General features: G+C 40.6%; 1 protein-coding gene and 1 long non-coding RNA gene across 4 annotated transcripts in view; one reads left to right on the top strand and one right to left on the bottom strand.

Moving 5' to 3' along the window:
* The window catches only part of rph3aa (rabphilin 3A homolog (mouse), a), a 65,166-nt gene extending 46,655 nt beyond the window's left edge, over positions 1–18,511 (top strand). For 2 of the 3 annotated variants that reach the window (XM_082538713.1, XM_082538712.1), the window contains exons 4-16: positions 2,182–2,265; positions 2,708–2,852; positions 3,599–3,784; positions 3,921–4,148; positions 4,248–4,327; positions 7,963–8,037; positions 9,525–9,634; positions 9,724–9,850; positions 11,704–11,757; positions 14,875–15,026; positions 15,455–15,536; positions 15,623–15,719; positions 17,168–18,511. In XM_082538713.1, coding sequence (XP_082394839.1) covers positions 2,182–2,265; positions 2,708–2,852; positions 3,599–3,784; positions 3,921–4,148; positions 4,248–4,327; positions 7,963–8,037; positions 9,525–9,634; positions 9,724–9,850; positions 11,704–11,757; positions 14,875–15,026; positions 15,455–15,536; positions 15,623–15,719; positions 17,168–17,301 — 1,554 coding nt within the window. In that variant the 3' untranslated portion in view covers positions 17,302–18,511. The remainder of the gene's footprint in view (positions 1–2,181; positions 2,266–2,707; positions 2,853–3,598; positions 3,785–3,920; positions 4,149–4,247; positions 4,328–7,962; positions 8,038–9,524; positions 9,635–9,723; positions 9,851–11,703; positions 11,758–14,874; positions 15,027–15,454; positions 15,537–15,622; positions 15,720–17,167) is intronic. The other variant, XM_082538714.1, reaches the window with a different exon arrangement.
* LOC309709838 lies at positions 2,917–5,871 on the bottom strand. The gene is made up of 3 exons (XR_014277617.1): positions 5,615–5,871; positions 3,924–3,980; positions 2,917–3,706 (listed from the first exon to the last, which is right to left on the bottom strand). It is a non-coding gene; the product is annotated as an uncharacterized lncRNA (long non-coding RNA).
* Positions 18,512–20,313: the final 1,802 nt, after the last annotated feature.

The raw sequence follows: 20,313 nt of genomic DNA, 5'->3' as shown, positions 1-20,313 counted from the left end.
GTTCATTGTGAAACCTGGCCCCACCTTATCATGCGAATTCCTGAGGTCAGATGGCCCAGGATGTGAGTGGGCGTTAAGGCGTCTGGGAAGGGATCTCAAAACTGGATTGTCCACTTGTCCACAGGACAAGACTCAGCAGTCCATCTGCATCTTAAGGATAAAGGACACTCTTTCGAGGATGCCAATGTTCACATTTTGGACAGAGAGGACAGATGATTTGAAAGAGGAGTGAAAGAAGCCATCTATGTCCACTGTGAGCGACCATCTTTGAACAGAGGCGGGGGTTTACGACACCAACTCTCTGCCATCTATAATCCAGTTTTGAGATCCCTTCCCAGACGCCTTAACGCCCACTCACATCCTGGGCCATCTGACCTCAGGAATTCGCATGATAAGGTGGGGCCAGGTTTCACAATGAACACACCCGAAACTCTGGCTGATTGGGACCCACGCCCACTTTCCCACCTTGGCTCAGGCGATTAGAGGATCATCAGGGGGTCCTTTTGTCCCTCTGTGGGGGGTTACTCCCACTAGGTTTATATCTGGGACTCTCCACCATTTGACCTTAGAACTGAAGAAGCTTCTCGGATGAGAGGTGAAACGTCTTCAAGCAACTTAAAGAAGTCCAGACGCTTTTCTTTGCAAGCTCCTTTGACTACGATGACCTGGATGACTGAGAACCTTCACAGACATACAGTGAAACCAATATAACATCTCCACATTCACAAATATACATTTCTGACATTCAAAAACAAAACAAAAACAAATCAGCGACCAATATAGCCACCTTTCTTTGCAAGGACACTCAAAAGCCTGCCATCCATGGATTCTGTCAGTGTTTTGATCTGTTCACCATCAACATTGCATGCAGCAGCAACCACAGCCTCCCAGACACTGTTCAGAGAGGTGTACTGTTTTCCCTCCTCGTAAATCTCACATTTGATGATGGACCACAGGTTCTCAGATCAGGTGAACAAGGTGGCCATGTCATTAGTTTTTCTTCTTTTATACCCTTTCTTGCCAGCCACGCTGTGGAGTACTTGGACGCGTGTGATGGAGCATTGTCCTGCATGAAAATCATGTTTTTCTTGAAGGATGCAGACTTCTTCCTGTACCACTGCTTGAAGAAGGTGTCTTCCAGAAACTGGCAGTAGGACTGGGAGTTGAGCTTGACTCCATCCTCAACCCGAAAAGGCCCCACAAGCTCATCTTTGATGATACCAGCCCAAACCAGTACTCCACCTCTACCTTGCTGGCGTCTGAGTCGGACTGGAGCTCTCTGCCCTTTACCAATCCAGCCACGGGCCCATCCATCTGGCCCATCAAGACTCACTCTCATTTCATCAGTCCATAAAACCTTAGAAAAACCAGTCTTGAGATATTTCTTGGCCCAGTCTTGACGTTTCAGCTTGTGTGTCTTGTTCAGTGGTGGTCGTCTTTCAGCCTTTCTTACCTTGGCCATGTCTCTGAGTATTGCACACCTTGTGCTTTTGGGCTCTCCAGTGATGTTGCAGCTCTGAAATATGGCCAAACTGGTGGCAAGTGGCATCTTGGCAGCTGCACGCTCGACTTTTCTCAGTTCATGGGCAGTTATTTTGCGCCTTGGTTTTTCCACACGCTTCTTGCGACCCTGTTGACTATTTTGAATGAAACGCTTGATTGTTCGATGATCACGCTTCAGAAGCTTTGCAATTTTGAGACTGCTGCATTCCTCTGCAAGATATCTCACTATTTTTGACTTTTCTGAGCCTGTCAAGTCCTTCTTTTGACCCATTTTGCCAAAGGAAAGGAAGTTGCCTAATAATTATGCACACCTGATATAGGGTGTTGATGTCATTAGACCACACCCCTTCTCATTACAGAGATGCACATCACCTAATATGCTTAATTGGTAGTAGGCTTTCGAGCCTATACAGCTTGGAGTAAGACAACATGCATGAAGAGGATGATGTGGACAAAATACTCATTTGCCTAATAATTCTGCACTCCCTGTATATTAGCTGTATAATACCAGTAGGCCAGCTCTAATAGTAATTTGGTATGGCTTCGCGGGCCAAATGTAATTAGGGCCAGAGTTTGACACCTATGTTTTATGCGCACCTGCTGTTGAAGACTAAATCTGTGTGACACTGCAACTCTGTGCACGAGTATGTCTTAATGTCTATTTTTCCTTTCCCGCAGCATATGTGTACCAAGTGTGGAATTTCAAGCAACAGCAGGACATGCCCTGTGTGGCTGTGCCAGATCTGCAATGAACAGATAGAGGTGAAGGAAAAGGAATGATGAAGAACAGATTCCATGTTGTGCCACATTAGTCTGCCATTAGTCTTTTGTCACGATAATACTGTTACACAATTCTGTTTTTATGATGATGTTGTGCTTGCTGAGGTCGCTGCCCTGGGGAGCCCAAACTCTTTAAACAAATGCTCATTCCTATCATTCATACAGAATAAGTACTCAGTAATACTGCAGATACAAAGAGGTCATGTTTTTGCATCAAATAAAAGAATTCAAATTAAACAAATAAATTGGAGTTAAAATTATGGCCACTAGAAACTGACTTCAGCTATGCTTAAAAACACAGTATGTCTATACAATATCTGCCAAAGCACTGTCCCTGTAACACATGTTACACATGTTTGAATTGTGTGAGCCATTTCCATTCTTGGAAAATATTCCAGTGATGCAAATCTTTGTGTTACTGCAGGTACAGAAGCGTTCAGGAGCTTGGTTCTTTAAAGGAAGAGAGCAACTGGGTCTGCCTGCCCCCCTTCCTCTGTCCAGACCTGGACAGTCGAGCACAGAAAACTGCTCTACTCCAGCAGGCTACAGTGGATCACATCAGGGATACGGTATTTTTTTGGAAGTGAATGTTTCTCACATTTGTGCATGGGTTTTCAGATATGCCTCTTAAGAACTGATAAAAACCATAAGAGCTAAATACGAGTTGTCTTTTGATCTTATGCCAGAGATATGCTTCTTTTATTTTATTTTTATTTAAAAGCTGAATTAGCGTATAAACATCTTGGGATGCATCTCCTTGTTTTTGAAGGTGTTGTCAGACAAAAAAAAAAATGGAAAAATTGCCACCTTATTGTGGTAGAGGTTGATCCCTAATGATACCAGAGCAATTTGTCTCTGGTTGGGTTTCCCAAAGCAACCTGATTGCTCACCTGAGGTGAGGGCCAAACTAAGTACAATTCAGAAGATATCAATGGCATGGCAATGGTAGTTTGCTTGGATCGGGGTTACTGGGAGTCTCCTGGAGTCAGACCTGGGGGAGAGTGCTGGTGACTAGGCCCTAACCCACAGGGCCCAGCTTGGCTCTGGTTGGTCCTGCACCCACCACCCACATGAGGAGCTGAAGCAGTATGGTGCAATGTGTCAAAGGTAGAGGTACTTAAGTTCTTTGTGACCACTTTACTAATTTTTGGGGTTTTTTTGGTCTCTTTGTGGTTATTTTCTGTCTTTTGGAGTTGTAACTTTCCACCATGAAATATTAGTGGTCCCAGGGGGACCTGGCAGTCCCATTCGGTAATGCATCTATTGAAGTGAAACATTATTCTAACAGTGATGATAATCTTACTTTGACTCCCAGAGCGCATTGCAGGGTCACAGCAGCACAAGTCTTTTGGATCAGAACAATGGGAACAGACAGCAAAAACAACAGCTGACAGTTGTAATGAGGGTCATTCCCATCCAGCCGCTGTAATGAAGACAGAGAGACATGTGTCAGCCTCCAAACCACCTCAGGCAAACACAGAGCACACAACCCCTAACTCAGGTAAAGTCACACTGATCCTTCTAAGAATAAGCCCAGCACTACAAGGCTAATTTCTAAATGTTCCAAATGAACACTGATACATAAAAAGACACTTCAGATTGTGTTAACTGCTGATTATATTTTATAAAATCTCAAGTACCTGCTGCAGGTATGGAGAACCATCACGCGGAAAGACAAGAAACATTGCCCCCTCCAGCTGTGGAGGAAAAAAGACCACCTGTTATCTCTGGCTCTGTTTCATCTCATAAGCCTGTCTCCAGAGTTGGTCCACCTGTTAACCCACCTGCCAACAACCCTGCTCCTCCCAGACCCCCACCAGATCAAACAGAGGAAGACAACAATGACTATGACTCAGATGATGCCAGTAAGATTATTCCTCAAAATTTAAAACCTTTATTTGTTGAAGACAAATGTATTATTACTTTTATTTTTTGCAACGTGTATGTCTGTGTGTTTCTTACAGCCACTCTGGGATCTCTGGAGTTCACTCTACTCTATGAACAGGAGAACCATACACTACACTGCGGTATTGTTAAAGCTAAGGTGAACGCTCATACACATGTATGAATAGAAATGAGATAACAACACAAAATAAAAGATCAGTTAAAATAGGACAAGATAAGTAATTCGGGCAACGTGGTTCAGGGGGTTGGGAAGCTCATCTTGTAACCGGAAGGTTGCCGGTTTGATCCCCAGCTCTGTCTGTCTTGGTCGTTGTGTCCTTGGACAAGACACTTCACCTACCGCCTACTGGTGATGGCCAGAGGGGCCGATGGCGCAATATGGCAGCCTTGCTTCTGTCAGTCTGCCCCAGGGCAGCTGTGGCTACAACTGTAGCTTGCCTCCACCAGTGTGTGAACGTGAGAGTGAATGAATAGTGGAATTATAAAGTGCTTAGAGGGTCTCGAAAAGCGCTATATAAATGCAATCCATTATTAATGAAGATTGGAAATGATATAGTAATAATAATATTATACAGACAGATTAGACAAGATAAAATCTGTGTTTTGGCTCTCGGAGGAGGCGGACGCACTTTTTCTCCTCTCCTCTCCCTTATCTTGCCTGCTTAGTTTTTATGTCCTTGTCTAGTCTTGTGTTTTTTGTATTACTTTCCCTGGAACACTCTCTCACAGTCTGTTTCTAAAACCTAAAGAGAATTATGGATTTGATCAACTGGTCTCTGAATGCTATTGACACCCTTTTCTCAACGAGAAGTCTGGGCTCGGGAGAGCCCGAGTGCCCTGGAGGGACTTTCCCTGCCGGATACACGATGGACAGGTGGCAGACATGGAGGATCGTGTGCCTGGCGGGACTGTCGATCGAGGACGCTGAAGATATCTACCTATTCGGAACCGTGATAACAGAGTTTTTGCTGATCGGAGCTGGCTTGGCCCTGGCTTATCTGAGAATTAAGCAGTGTTGGGAAGGTTACTTTTAAAATGTATTCCATTACAGAATACAGAATACATGCCCCAAAATGTATTCTGTAACGTATTCCGTTACGTTACTCAATGACAGTAACGTATTCTGAATACTTTGGATTACTTAATATATTATCATGCTTTTTACAACAACGTGAATGTACTATTGCTGGGTGATTTATTACTATTACTGAAGGTCCGCGACTCCGAACTGTAGTAAAGGGACCTCTGACTAATACGGCGGGGTCCGTGTCGGCTCGTAGCCGAAAAATAGCTTTACTTTGTTGTGTGGGTCAACTTTTCTTGCGAGAGACAGAGAGAGGCGTTGAAAGGCTGCTCCAACGGAACTTATTGTTTTCGGAGGAAAACACGAACACGGTGTACAGTCGAGTCTTAATAGCTTACTTACAACTGGGCTCGTCAGGCACTCTTCTTGGCTGAAGTGGTTATTATTATATTTACATGCTTCCAGCTCCAGTTTTTGCTCGATGACAACTCGTACCTTTCCACTCCCCTTTTTCTCCCTCCTCGCGCTCACAGACATATAGCGGGTATGGCAGTCCATTCTCCCTGCAACACGGACTACACTGCCCATGATGCTACATTCTTTAGAGCTATGCTTGTAGCATTCTGCCTGTTAGCTTAGCACAACAACAACAACAAGGAAATGCGCTCTCTCACCCAGGAAACACACAGTCGCAGAGAGAGAGAGAGAGCGTCGCCCTGTAACCATGGCAACCGTAACGCTGCCGCCTGGAACAAAAGAACGTAGCTGTCAAACAAAACCCAAACAGTCCTGACCCGCGACAATATGAAACAGGAAAGTACCGCAGTGTAATCCATTTATTTCAACAAAGTAACTGTATTCTGAATACCACCTTTTTAAACGGTAACTGTAACGGAATACAGTTACTCATATTTTGTATTTTAAATACGTAACGGCGGTACATGTATTCCGTTACTCCCCAACACTGGAATTAAGAAAGCGGAACCGGCTGTTCAAACCCCCCCAAGGCTGCCTGCTGGGATTGAAACGATGGGACGAGGCGCAACTTCTCAGAACAGGCTCATTGAGAGCAGCATGGATAAGACCTTGGAGACTCTTACAGCTGCCGTGAATACTCAGAATAACACCTCTGAGTGTACATTGGATTACATCAAGGAGAGGCCTGCTAAGAATAACACCTTTGTTAAGTTGGATTACATCGTGGAACAGCTGACTGCAGTCGTGAGTTCTCAGAATCGGCTCTCTGAGCAAAAGAATGACAACACCACGGAACGCAAGTTTGATACCATCATGGGGAAGCTCGCGGTTTTCCAACGGGAGATTGAGAGACCAGTGTCGGAGTGTTAAAGAACAGCTTTGAAATTCTCACGAGTTGTTGCAAAAGAAAAATTACCATCACAATCCAGCTACCCCTTTGGCGCCAGCTGTGGGCTCAAGGCTGGAGCCGAACAAAAACTCCCTGATAACGACTGTGTTGAGTCTGTTCCTTCCCATTCCATGCAAGGCCACCTGGGTTGGCTGGAAGACTGTTTACTTAGCCTGGCAGGGCGAAGGACACTGTCTCAGCTGAACTATGGACACGCACACACATACATATACTGATACTGATAAGCACTCACTGACGCATCACCCTCCCTACCCCGGATCCAACGCCACCTCCAACACTTACCTCCCCTCTGATGTGGACATCGGGTCAGCTGGAGGCGCAGTCGAAGATTGCAGCGATCCCAGATCAGATGTACACACTGGAACACTTTCCCATGTTGCTTGTCTGTGTTTATTGTGCTATGTTGTGTTGATATCTGTGCATTCCTGTATTATCCTTTTGTGTTACACATTTCGATGTTTTTTTCCTCGCTACCTAGCCTGACCTGTCTCCCCAATGTGATGTTTGTGTATTGTATGTACGGTCGGCAAGGTCTGTCATCTCGGTTGTGGGCAAAAGACCTGCAACTGACAAATAAAGGCTATCTCATCTCATCTCATCTCATCTCATCTCATCTCATAAAAACAGACCATATAGAAGATAAGACAAAACAAAACATTTAAGGTGATGGCTGGAAAAGCAACAACATAAAAATTATAAAGTGGGACAAGGTAAACGAGTACTTGAAAGGAGAAGACAAAAGGACACAATACAACACAGGAAAATATGTGCCAAAACAAAACATCTCAGGTCCAACCAAACTAATAATGGACAGGACAAAATGAGACAAGAAGAACAAGAAGGGACAATTGGGACAAGACATGCCATGTCAAGAAGAAATGAGAATAGACAAGAAGAAATAAGGAGCTTAATGTTTTCATTGAGCATTCTGAAACCCGATGTCACAAGCACAGAGACTGAGTCTACTTTGAGACTTGTCAATCTCAACCTCTCGCCCTATGACAGCTGGGATAGGCTCCAGCGCCCCCCGCGACCCTGAAAAGGATAAGCAGAAGCGAATGGATGGATGGATGATTAAGGCCATAAAATCTATAGAAAAATGTTTACTGAGACAAAGGAGCTGAAGGCTGTTTACACAAAGCCTTCTTTTTGGTCACTGGGAGGTTTAAAACACTTCTGGCAGGCTTCATTTTCAAACCCTGAACTTACATCCATATTTAAATACAGTGTATACACAAGACAGAACAAGGTAAAATGGGATATAAGAGAGACGTTAACAATAAAAACAAACAAAAATAATAATATAATAATAATATTTTCATCTCGAATGAATCCAAGCATTGTGTTTCTTGTTTTTTTTCAGGGTTTAAAAGCAATGGACTCAAATGGACTTGCAGACCCATATGTTAAGCTGCACCTGTTACCTGGAGCCAGTAAGGTATTTACATGCTTACTTATTTATTTTACTCATTTAAGAAGTAAGATTTTAAAAACAACAAGCTAATCTTTATGTACAAATAAATATGGCAGAATAGCCAGGAAAATGTTGCCTATATACAGGGTAGGAAGTAATTATTTGATTCCCTGCTGAATTTGTACATTTTGCAGAATTCAACCCCCCACCCCACCCCAATAATTTTGGCTCCCACAGATTTGCTGTGTACCTGTGTGGCTCTCAGATTACAGTCAATCAGTTAATCATTTTTTAGATATTCCTGATCTCAATTTGTTATAAAGCACGCGTGTCCACAAAATCAGTTTCTTCCATTCCAACCTCGCCACCACCATGGGCAAGAACAAAGAGCTGTCAAAGGAAATCAGTGAGAAGACTGTAGACCTGTGCTAAGGCTACAGTGGGTCACAAGACCATCAGCAAGAAGCTTAGTGAAAAGGTGACAACTGCTGATGCAATTATTTGGAAATGGAAGACTATAAAATGACCATCGGTCACCCTCAAGCTCAATGCAAGATCTTGCCTGGTGAGAATGATAATGACAAAGGTGCTGAATCAGCCAAAAAGCTACATGGGAGGACCTTGTTAATGATCTGAAGACATTTGACACCACAGTCACCCAGAACACCATTGGTAAGACACTAGATTGTAATTGAAATATTGCAGCACCCACAAGACACACAGATTACCTGTCCATTAGGGAACCTTAAAATTTTGGACGACAACCTCCTTCCCTCAGCCAAAACACATGGATGGATCTTCTAGCATAACAATGACCCAAAGCATATCACAACAAAAGGAGTTGCTAAAGAAGAAGCACATTAAGATCATGGAGTGACCACACCAGTCGCCAGACTTCAATTATTTAAAAAATCTATGGAGAGATCATAGCTTCAAATTACCGAGGAGCAGTTGAAAAACCGTAAAGATTCAGAGGGTTTTGTAAATTTGCAAACAGAAAAAATGTGTGATTTTTTTCTGGATTTTTCTCTCCGTTAAAATTAAGCTACGATGGAAATGTTAAGACTGTTCATTTCTTTATAATTAAGAAAATTTATAAATTCAGCAGAGGATTGATTAACTGTTTCACCAACTGTATTAATTTAACAGAAATTGACATTAGCAGGAAATTGGAGGATGGGATGTACGCAATGTGACCCAATAAATGTAAATACAGTGTTAGAAAGCTCCTAATGACAATCCTGTTTGAGAAGATGGTGTTTTGGTGAATTTATTTGATTTGAAATGCTCTTATATTATATAATATTGCAATAACAAACTGACTAATGCTCATAGCCTTAAATTTAGGTTGGCTGGTACATCGCTGATAGGAGTACTGTGTCATTTTGAGTGAAATAGAATAATCAGTTTGCTTTGAGCTAAGTGTTTGATGTTCTGATGGGCATTGGTTTTCAGTTATTCCTCAGTTTCTTTTATTACTTGAGAAATTCATCTGAATTTCTTATCTTTAGTCTAATAAGCTTCGTACCAAGACACTTAAAAACACCTTGAATCCTGTTTGGAATGAAACCCTGGTTTACCATGGCATCACAGATGAAGAAATGTCACGCAAAACCCTCCGGTATGAACGACTTTTACATACTTTAACACTGATTTGCTACTTATATCAAAATAAAAGCTTTCATGGAGTGCATCGTTTGTTGTTTGCAGGCTTTCGGTGAGTGACGAGGACAAGTTTGGACACAATGAATTCATAGGAGAGACACGAGTGGCCCTCAAGAAACTGAAATTTAATGAGAAGAAGAACTTCAGTGTTTGTTTGGAGAGAGTGATCCCAGTAAGTCTGAGGGCAAAACCGACAATACGATGAGGTTTTGACCTGCTCTAAATATTTGCTTAATAAGGCACACAGTTAGCTACTGTTTTTCTGTAAGTTTAACTCAGCACTGGCAGATGAACTCACAGCACAGCTCAAGTACATGAGATGCAAAAATGAGTACAGATCACAAGAGATGCCAGTGTTTTTAAACTGTGAGTCACACATTATCTGAAATGAAGGTTACACATTGTTTTGTATTTTGGTGCAAAACAGCATCTTAGAGGATGACAAAGCAGTTCAGAACATCTTATCTTGTTCTTTCCTTAGACATTTTAGTAAAGCACTAGTAACTTGCTGCTTCCAAAGGCATAAAGTACTTTTGCAATCGAGTGAAATCTTCACATTTTCCGCTTGGTGTAGGTACGTGGTCAGTCTGGGCCACAAGATTACTCATTACAGTGTAAGTGGTTACCTCAGGGACACCAAGGGGACACAGCTCTGGCTATAGCTGCATAAGTCCCATTTTGCTTCGGTTTAAACTTGCTTAAGGGACAACAAATGAAAAGAAATCGAATTTAAGGGGGGAGCGAGTTAAAACAGCTTGTTTCAGATAGTGAATGAACTGAGAGCTTGCACCAAGGCTCAGTATAAAACAAATGAGAATCTTTTAAAACCACAAATCACCCAAAACTGTCAGGGGTGTTGTGTGGATGCTAGGAAAGGAGGACCTAAACGCTGGACTCACAGGTAGGTGAAGGCTGGTGCTTATTATGACGAGCAGGTGAGCTGAACATAAGATGGCTCGCTGAACTGAAATGACTGGCTGAACTGAACACACGTACAGAGTAGACAACATTAACATCAATGAGACGACAAAGACCAGGATGAAACTGAGGACTTAAGTACACTGGCTAATGATGATGATTAGGGACCGGTGAGAACACAGCTGAACATAATGAAACAGGAAGTAGAACTAATGACACTGAAACAGAGGGGTGGCACGGTGAAGCGGGAAATATGAATGTGGAACATAAACTGAACATGAACTGAATACAGCTGGTGAACCACCCAGGAACCCTGACAAAAACTACTTTGGTGGCCAAGAATACATCTAATGTATTAGTTCCCTTTTAAAAACACTAGTATAAATGGAATTCTCGGTATGTATAATTTCGTGATAGGTCTGTCTGCTGATCCTCTAGTAGGATTAACCACCAGAGCAGCTGTTTTAAAACAGTTATTATTTATAGTGCTCATATAATAACATTTTATTCATTGAAAACTGAACATCTTCAGGTGGACCTTAAATGGATCTAAACGTGAATGTTTTAATCACAAATGGCTAGACACTTGAAGAGATAAAATGTATTATTTTGTACTTTATGCATACATATACACTTAATAGTGTATATGGAAAAAGTATGCATAGCTTGGTGTCCAGTTTTATTACCCTGTGGCATGCACACTGACAAAACCTGAAATTAAAGATTACGAGGTACCCCAATACTTTGTCCATATAGTTTGCAGGCCATACATTGTAGAAGTGAAAGTCTTTGACGAATTGTTTGAAAAGTTCTCATAAATACTGGAAACAGGAAAGCATTTTCTACAGTATGACTGGATTCTGCTTGACACCTTAAGTTTTGTATGGTCTATGGAAATGGGATACAACATGTTACTTACTGATCTTTAACCGTGCTTAAATAGCTGTTTTCCCGGGTTTTAGTTCTTATACTAAGAAATGCTGAAGTAGTCCTTGAACAGGGACATTTCCTATTTTACTTCTATACACACAAACTAATGATAAAGGCTCTAGCTTCAATCATGATGAGGATGATGATGATAATGATGATGGTTTGCTCTCTGTACAGGTGAAGAAGGCTGTAGGAGGATCCATCCGTGGCATGGCTCTTTATGAGGATGATGTAAGACCTTCACATAGATCTTACCACTGTGCATTAGTTAATATACGTATTTAAAAAATAGAAATTAAAACATATAAGCTACATTTGTGTAAATGTAAAATATATAACATTACACAGTTTCAAATAAAAATCAGGTAATATACTTAAGGCCACTGTTCCTTTTACAGGCATCTTCTATACTGATGTTACTTATGTTCTTTTATTCGATGTATCTTGCATTTGCTTATTTTCAGGTTTTATCTGAAGGATGTATGTATATACAGTGGGGCAAAAAAGTATTTAGTCAGCCACCGATTGTGCAAGTTCCCCCACTTAAAATGATGACAGAGGTCAGTAATTTGCACCAGAGGTACACTTCAACTGTGAGAGACAGAATGTGAAAAAGAAATCCATGAATTCACATGGTAGGATTTGTAAAGAATTTATTCGTAAATTAGGGTGGAAAATAAGTATTTGGTCACCTCAAACAAGGAAAATCTCTGGCTCTCACAGACCTGTAACGTCTTCTGTAAGAAGCTTTTCTGTCCCCCACTCGTTACCTGTATGAATGGCACCTGTTTGAACTCATCATCTGTATAAAAGACACCTGTCCACAGCCTCAAACAGTCAGACTCCAAACTCCGCCATGGCCAAGACCAAAGAGCTTTCGAAGGACACCAGGAAAAGTATTGTAGACCTGCACCAGACTGGGAAGAGTGAATCTACAATAGGCAAGCAGCTTGGTGTGAAAAAATCAACTGTGGGAGCAATCATCAGAAAATGGAAGACATACAAGACCACTGATAATCTCCCTCGATCTGGGGCTCCACGCAAGATCTCATCCCGTGGGGTCAAAATGATCATGAGAACGGTGAGCAAAGATCCCAGAACCACACGGGGGGACCTGGTGAATGACCTGCAGAGAGCTGGGACCAAAGTAACAAAGGTCACCATCAGTAACACACTACAACGGCAGGGAATCAAATCCCGCAGTGCCAGACGTGTTCCGCTGCTGAAGCCAGTGCATGTCCAGGCCCGTCTGAAGTTTGCCAGAGAGCACATGGATGATACAGCAGAGGATTGGGAGAATGTCATGTGGTCAGATGAAACCAAAGTAGAACTTTTTGGTATAAACTCAACTCGTCGTGTTTGGAGGAAGAAGAATACTGAGTTGCATCCCAAGAACACCATACCTACTGTGAAGCATGGGGGTGGAAACATCATGCTATGGGGCTGTTTTTCTGCCAAGGGGACAGGACGACTGATCCGTGTTAAGGACAGAATGAATGGGGCCATGTATCGTGAGATTTTGAGCCAAAACCTCCTTCCATCAGTGAGAACTTTGAAGATGAAACGAGGCTGGGTCTTCCAACATGACAATGATCCAAAACACACCGCCCGGGCAACAAAGGAGTGGCTCCGTAAGAAGCATTTGAAAGTCCTGGAGTGGCCTAGCCAGTCTCCAGACCTCAACCCCATAGAAAATCTGTGGCGGGAGTTGAAAGTCCGTGTTGCTCGGCGACAGCCCCAAACCATCACTGCTCTCGAGAAGATCTGCATGGAGGAATGGGCCAAAATACCAGCTACTGTGTGTGCAAACCTGGTAAAGACCTATAGTAAACGTTTGACCTCTGTTATTGCCAACAAAGTATTGAGTTGTATTTTTGTTATTGACCAAATACTTATTTTCCACCCTGATTTACGAATAAATTCTTTACAAATCCTACCATGTGGATTCATGGATTTTTTTTTTTCACATTCTGTCTCTCACAGTTTGAAGTGTACCTCTGGTGCAAATTACTGACCTCTGTCATCATTTTAGGTGGGGGAACTTGCACAATCGGTGGCTGACTAAATACTTTTTTGCCCCACTGTATGTACTGTAGCCTAAAGTAGTTTCTTCAGATTCCCCGGCTTCAGCTCTTATGGTGAAGCCAAGTATTACCACTGCTTATTAACCACTGCTGTGCACTGCCTTTGTGCCAGACAATGACCTGATCACATACTATGTTAATTATATCAGACAGATGTTACTGATCATTTTTTATTTATTTATTTTACTTTTTCTGTCATCAGTTATATTCATTTAACAGCCATGGTAGATCTCACTTTTTTCTGTCCCAGTAATCCTTTTGTCTCATGTTATCTTACATAAAACTGGTCTGATGAGTTTCAGTAAGTTATACAGATATCTTACTATGTGATTTTGGGAACAGGACACTTTGCCTCAGTAGATACTCAAATTGTGGTTTATTGTCTTTCAAATAAGGCATGAAAGTGGTTGCATCACTATCCAGGCAAAAACTATAAGTTTTCAGTTCAGTAAGAGAAAAACTTCAACTCATATTGGCACTATATAAAAAAATAAACAAAGCAAGAACATGGTGCTTTACATAGTAGGTTCAAGATTTTACTGTATTAAAAAGAGAATCCCAACATTTCTGTAATAGAAAGCAACTGGTGGCTTGAGATGAAGTCTCAAGTGAAATGACGCTAAAACTTGCTAAGTAAACACAGGCTGGAGAAAGATTATGGATGCTGGATACTGCGTGCATCCTTTTGTGAGATGAGCTGAAAATAGAGCTCTTTGGTCACAGTGACACTGCTTATGTTTAGAGAAACAAGGAAGTGGCGCACAACCCAAAGACAACTATCCACATTGTGAAACACACTAGGAGTACACTAAGAGTATTGTACTGTGGGGATGCTTCAATGCATCTGGAACAGAGAATCTTGTCAAGGTGGAAGGACTCATGAGGAAAAAATAATATGTGAAGATTTGTGTAAAATCTGTGGGGTGCCTGAAAACCAAGATCTATGCTGAAGACCATCAGATGTGGAGGAACTTATTTAACAGAACTTACTTAAAAAAAAAAAATCATAACGGGGTTCATAGTTTTATCCTCATTTGTACTTCTAGTTACATCTCAGACAGATGCAAATTCTCCAGCCATCGCAGAGTGAAACATAGGTCCTAGGACAGAACCCTGTGGAACTCCATGGTGAACTTTTGGGTAGAGATTTATCCCAGTGACATATTTTAGTGTGTTTACTACAAAGACAAATTTGTTGAAATAGTTTTCATTTATTTATGTTAAAGTTATTTGGTACATGTCACTTACGCATGTGTGTTCACAGCTGAAAGAAGTTGAAAACTCAGAGGAGAGGGGCCGTATCTTGATATCATTGATGTACAACAGCCAGCAGAGTCATTTGATAGTGGGTGTGGTCCGATGTGCTCACCTGGCTGCAATGGACTCCAATGGATACTCTGACCCGTTTGTCAAAGTGTATGTGTTTTTTCCAGCTGCATCTGCACTAATGTCACTACATAGATAAACTCTCTATGACAGTGGGGAAATCCTTTTTTCATTTGTTTGGTTTTTTTTACTTTGCTTTGCTAAGAATTGGACACAAGTATCAGTAACACATCTTGCCTCCTCAGTAAATATGAAGCTGGAGTGACAGTTTCTTAAGTTAACTAGCCTAGACCCGTCAAAGTTAAAAATATGGAATAAACTCAAAATAGACTTCTGATTATGATTATCACTGCTAATCTGACTTAACTGTTGAAATGTGCTTCGTTAACATTTAAATAGATGTTAAATTTTCGAGCAAAGTCAGTGAGCTCAACAAAGTAAATAAACATTCCCAGAAATCTTGAACTTCATTCCCAAGGGATGGCATTTTACCTTTGTTGTTCTGTCCTCTTTGATAGATGTCTCAAGCCAGACATGGGAAAGAAAGCTAAAAACAAGACACAGATCAAAAAGAAGACACTTAACCCAGAGTTTAATGAGGTGAGTCTGCGGATTTTGCCATTTTCTGCCCATCCAGATTTCACTCACAGTTTTGTAATAAACTTTCTTCTGTCACTATGTTATAGGAGTTCAGTTATGAAATTAAGCATGGTGAGCTAGCCAAGAAAACACTTGACATCTCAGTCTGGGACTATGACATGGGGAAATCCAATGATTTTATTGGTAAGTTAATAACTTTGATCACATATCCTTATTGATGCTTGTCCACTTCCTGATTTTTTGTATGTTTGTCACACTTAAATGTTTCAGATCATCAAACAAATTTAGACACAAAAGGCAGTCTCTAAATGAAGGTGTTTATTATTGAGAGGGAAAAAATCCAAACGTACATGGCCCTGAATGAAAAAGTGATTGTGCCCTAAACCTAATAACTGCTTGGGCCACCCTTAGCAGCAACAACTGCAATCAAGCGTTAGCGATAACTACCAATCAGAGAAAATTTGGGCCACTCATCTTTGCAGACTTGTTGTAATTCAGTCGCACTGGAGAGTTTTCAAGCATGAACCACCTTTTAAAGGTCATGCCACAGCATCTCAATCGGGTTCAGATCAGGACTTTGCCTAGGCCACTCCAAAGTCTTCATTTAGTTTTTCTTAAGCCATTCAGAGGTGGACTTACTATTGCGTCCTGGATCATTTGTCCTGCTGCAGAACCCAAGTGCCCTTCAGCTTGAACAGATGGCTGGACATTCTCCTTCAGGATGTTTTGATAGACAGCAGTGAACAGTGAAATTGAGCTCAACTCAATCATTCAGGACATCATTGGCTAATATTAAAATTTGTTTGATGATATAAAACATGTGTGCAACAAATATGAAAAACATTAGGAAATCGGGAAGGGGGCACACACTTGTTACACTACTGTATTGATGTAGCCACTGTTGTATCACGTATTTGTTAGTTAAGTCCAGTCATGAAGCCACAATCTGGCTGTTGTAACTGCCATCACCATGGTGTTTTGGATGTTGAAAGTGAGGGGTGGATCTGAGTGTTCTAATGAGTAGTCAATCACAGGATGTTAGCTAATAAGAATGCTCTGGTTTATCCTCTTTTCTGACTCTAATAAGTACCATAAACTATAAAAAGAACTTAATGTTGTAGTTAGTATAACTTGAAACCAGTATTAAAAGCCATGAACTCTCTTGGAACTGCTGAGAAATGTTTGCCCACAGACATATATAACCGTCACTTTTTTTCCTACCAGAGAACCCCCTTGCTGGCGAGTTCAAAGACAAAGATTTGAAGCCCTTCTTGCATAGGTTTCACTTATAAGACCACGTATCTGTGTCTGTCTTTTACATGCAGTCAATTCTGTAAGCTCCTAATGTTGTGCATTATTAGACTTATTAGTGTCACAAAGATTTTCATTTTTCTGTCCAGGCAATTTATATAGAAGTTGGCCAATTATCAGAAAACCATTGACTGATCTTAGCACAGTTTGACCACTACACAATTCTAAAGCCTAGCCCACAGCTATACATCTGCCTTGTTTTAGGAACCCTCAGATGTGAACATGCTGCCACTGCAAGTATTATAAATTTAGAAATAAGCTTGTACATAATGAAATAGACAAATATTCATCTTTTATAATGGTTTCCTTTCTACCTTCAGGTGGCTGTCAGTTAGGCATCCAGGCTAAAGGAGAGTGTTTGAAGCACTGGTATGAATGCCTCAAGAATAAAGACAAGAAGATTGAGCGTTGGCATGTTCTTCTAAATGACAACACCACTCAGTTTGAGGATTGAAAGTTAAAATCTTCAACTCTTGTCTGTATTTTTTTCTCCATATCTCTCTGTAAAATGTCTTCCATGAGTGCAGGTAGACAAATAATGTACTCTTGCTTTCAATGTAGTTTGCTGCAAAATGCTATATGAAAGCTTCATTTTAAGCACTATTGTTTTTTGTGACCAACATGGATGTTGACCTTTATGCTTTTTGTCAAAAGGAGTTTATCATATCATAAACTGTATCAGACTATAAACAAATATTCTGACATGCAGTAATGTTTGAACTGATTATCGTGTTTTATGGACAAGATAACAGCCCTTTATTTTCGTCATCAAGTCAAGTATCTACAGAACTTACACATACTGATATTGATATGTATCCATGTCACCTAAGGTCATGTGTTATCATCTGATTTTCCATATTGTTTGGGTATGGGTGTTATGTTTTTATTTTCATGTGTTGTGGTACATATTTATTCTGCTTTATGCATCTGTTAAATATTACGTTAGGCACTGCAGTGAACAATCATTTGTTTTGCATGTGACATGCAGATAACATACTGTTTTCCATATCTTCATGGTCGCTACATCACCTTCTTCCATGCATGTGGGGAGTATTCAACAACCTAAAATGTTTCTGCATGAAATTATAATAATGATTATTTCAAAAACAAGTTTAATTATGCAGTGGCTGTTAGGTTGACCAGATCCTAGGAAACTAAATGTGGGGAAAAGGCACAATGTGGCCTGTGTGAATTTGAACCCAGAGACTAAGGGTTATACCTCATGTTCAGTTGTTCAGAATATTTAAACGGACAACACTGTTCTGTCTAGTATTCATCTTTGGAGTTGAAAAGGTGTTCATCCATATATACTGGCAAATCTATTATTGATCATTTTTCTTGTTCTATTTTTTGTGAGACTTTTAGGAGATGAGTTTGGTAAACAAGAACTAATAGAACTAATTAAAATGTGTGACATTGTCTAAATATATGAATATATAGGAAGAGGGAGTTAAGGGCTTAAGTAAGGGTTCCACTTTATGTCCAGTCTCACATAAAGTGGAATATCTGGTCACCGGAAGTTCTGTTTTTGGAATATGATGAAATATTGCTCCACGGGTATATCTTATATACATTTGCAGGTTGTTTTCAGTTACATATTCAACATTGTCCTGTCTGTACTGATATTGGTGCATGTCTGTAGCAACACATGGCTAATAAATAAAGACCTGATGAAACTTGCTCGGCATTTGTTGTGTATGACATGGCATAAACTTTGTCTGAATCAGGTGAGGTTCAAACCAATCAGCTCAGACAGACACGCAGCTGAAAAATTTGTGAACTTTGACTTCTCCTGATAAAACTTCTTCTGTCTAACTGGGGGAAAGTTTATAGACTCATTACACTCTAAAAAAGTCTGATCTTGAATGATCTACGAGCTATGATCTCACTTTTGATGTTATCAGAAAGGTTCTACCACAGCTGAAAAGATAGGCCTGGCAAGAACTCCAATATTTACATTTCAACTCCAAGACCTTCAGACAGAGCAAAAGGCTGTGTAGAATTAAGCTGTGAAACTCTGCAAAGGTCTGCATCAAACTATATAATGGCAAAGAACACTTTACTGACTCTAGAAAAAAAATGCAAACACAAAAACCAAGAGCAAAAAATGTCAACACACAAACACATTACAGACCATTACAACAAAAAGATAAGGAGACTAAATGAATATATAAAGATAAGCAAAACAATCACAGGAGCAACACACGAGAGACAACAATGATGTAATAAAATGGCTATAAAAATGCAAAATGGCTACTAAGTGACACAAAATGACACAAAAATCACAAGAAGGGATAAAGACAGATGACCTGGTAATAAAAGAAGCAAACAGAGAACAGAAAAAGAGAAAAAGGATAAAAGATGACCACAACAGTAAACAAAATCACCAAAAGAGAGGTGAAATGACAATAAAATAGACAAAGAGGAAACCTACTATAATGAGAGGTTAAAAAGACACAAATCGCAAGGGGAGACTCAATGACTACAAACAAAACAACCACAAAAAAAGAACAAAAAAAATCATAAGAAATAGAGCAATGTAGCATAAGTATGCAAGCTTGCAAAAACAAGATGCAAAAGGACTACAGAGAGTGGCAGTCATTGAAAAATAAAATAAAAGCTGCTAAAAAAGACAAAATGACCCTGGAACGAGACAAGCGGAGTGGAAAAAAAAGGTCAAATGGACACAAAACGCCATCTGTGGTCTTTCATTTTTTTAGTTCAAGTATCTTCTGTAGGTGAGGATGTTTCTGGGTCCACGGATTATATAAGATTACAGATTATATTTTTCTCTATCACAAAACTATGTCAACACTCAAATACTATTTTAGGCACACTTGAAGAGAACAGTCTGCCTGGTTGGGCTGCTCACTGCAATACAGTTACTGGCCACATCATTAGGTACACCTGCTTAACGCCTCATTAACACAAATATGTAACCTGCAGATCCCATGGAAGAAACTCAGTGCATTTTGCATGTAGACATGGTCAGGACTGCTGAAGTTACAACTGAGCATCAAAATAGGTGATTTCAGTGATTTTGAACAAAGCATGCTTGTTGGTCTGTGCCAAACAGGCAGCTCTGAATATTTCAGATCCTGTTCTATTGGGGTTTTCCTATTCAACTATCTCTCCCAAAATATCCACTGAACAGCAGTTCTCACCTTGTTGATGCCAGCAGACAGAGAAGAATGGACGGGCTGCTTCAAGCTGAGAGAGAGGCAGCAGTAACTGAAATAACCAGTCATTACAGCCAAAGTATATAGAAGAGTATCTCTGAATGCGTAGCACATTCAACCTTGAATCAGAAGGGCTACAGCAGCAGAAGACCACACTAGGTGACGCTTCTGGCAGCTAAGAACAGGAATCCGAGGCTACAGTTTGCATCAAATTATCAAGAGTTTTTTTCTTGTCATGCTTTGGACCCCTTAGTATAAACTGAGTACCATTTAAACTTCTCAGCCTA

Source organism: Aulonocara stuartgranti (assembly GCF_965226115.1).
Source record: "Aulonocara stuartgranti genome assembly, chromosome: 7".
Taxonomy (NCBI): Eukaryota; Metazoa; Chordata; class Actinopteri; order Cichliformes; family Cichlidae; genus Aulonocara; species Aulonocara stuartgranti.
Note: the sequence above shows the minus strand (reverse complement) of the source record. Positions and strands in the feature narration are given on the sequence as shown.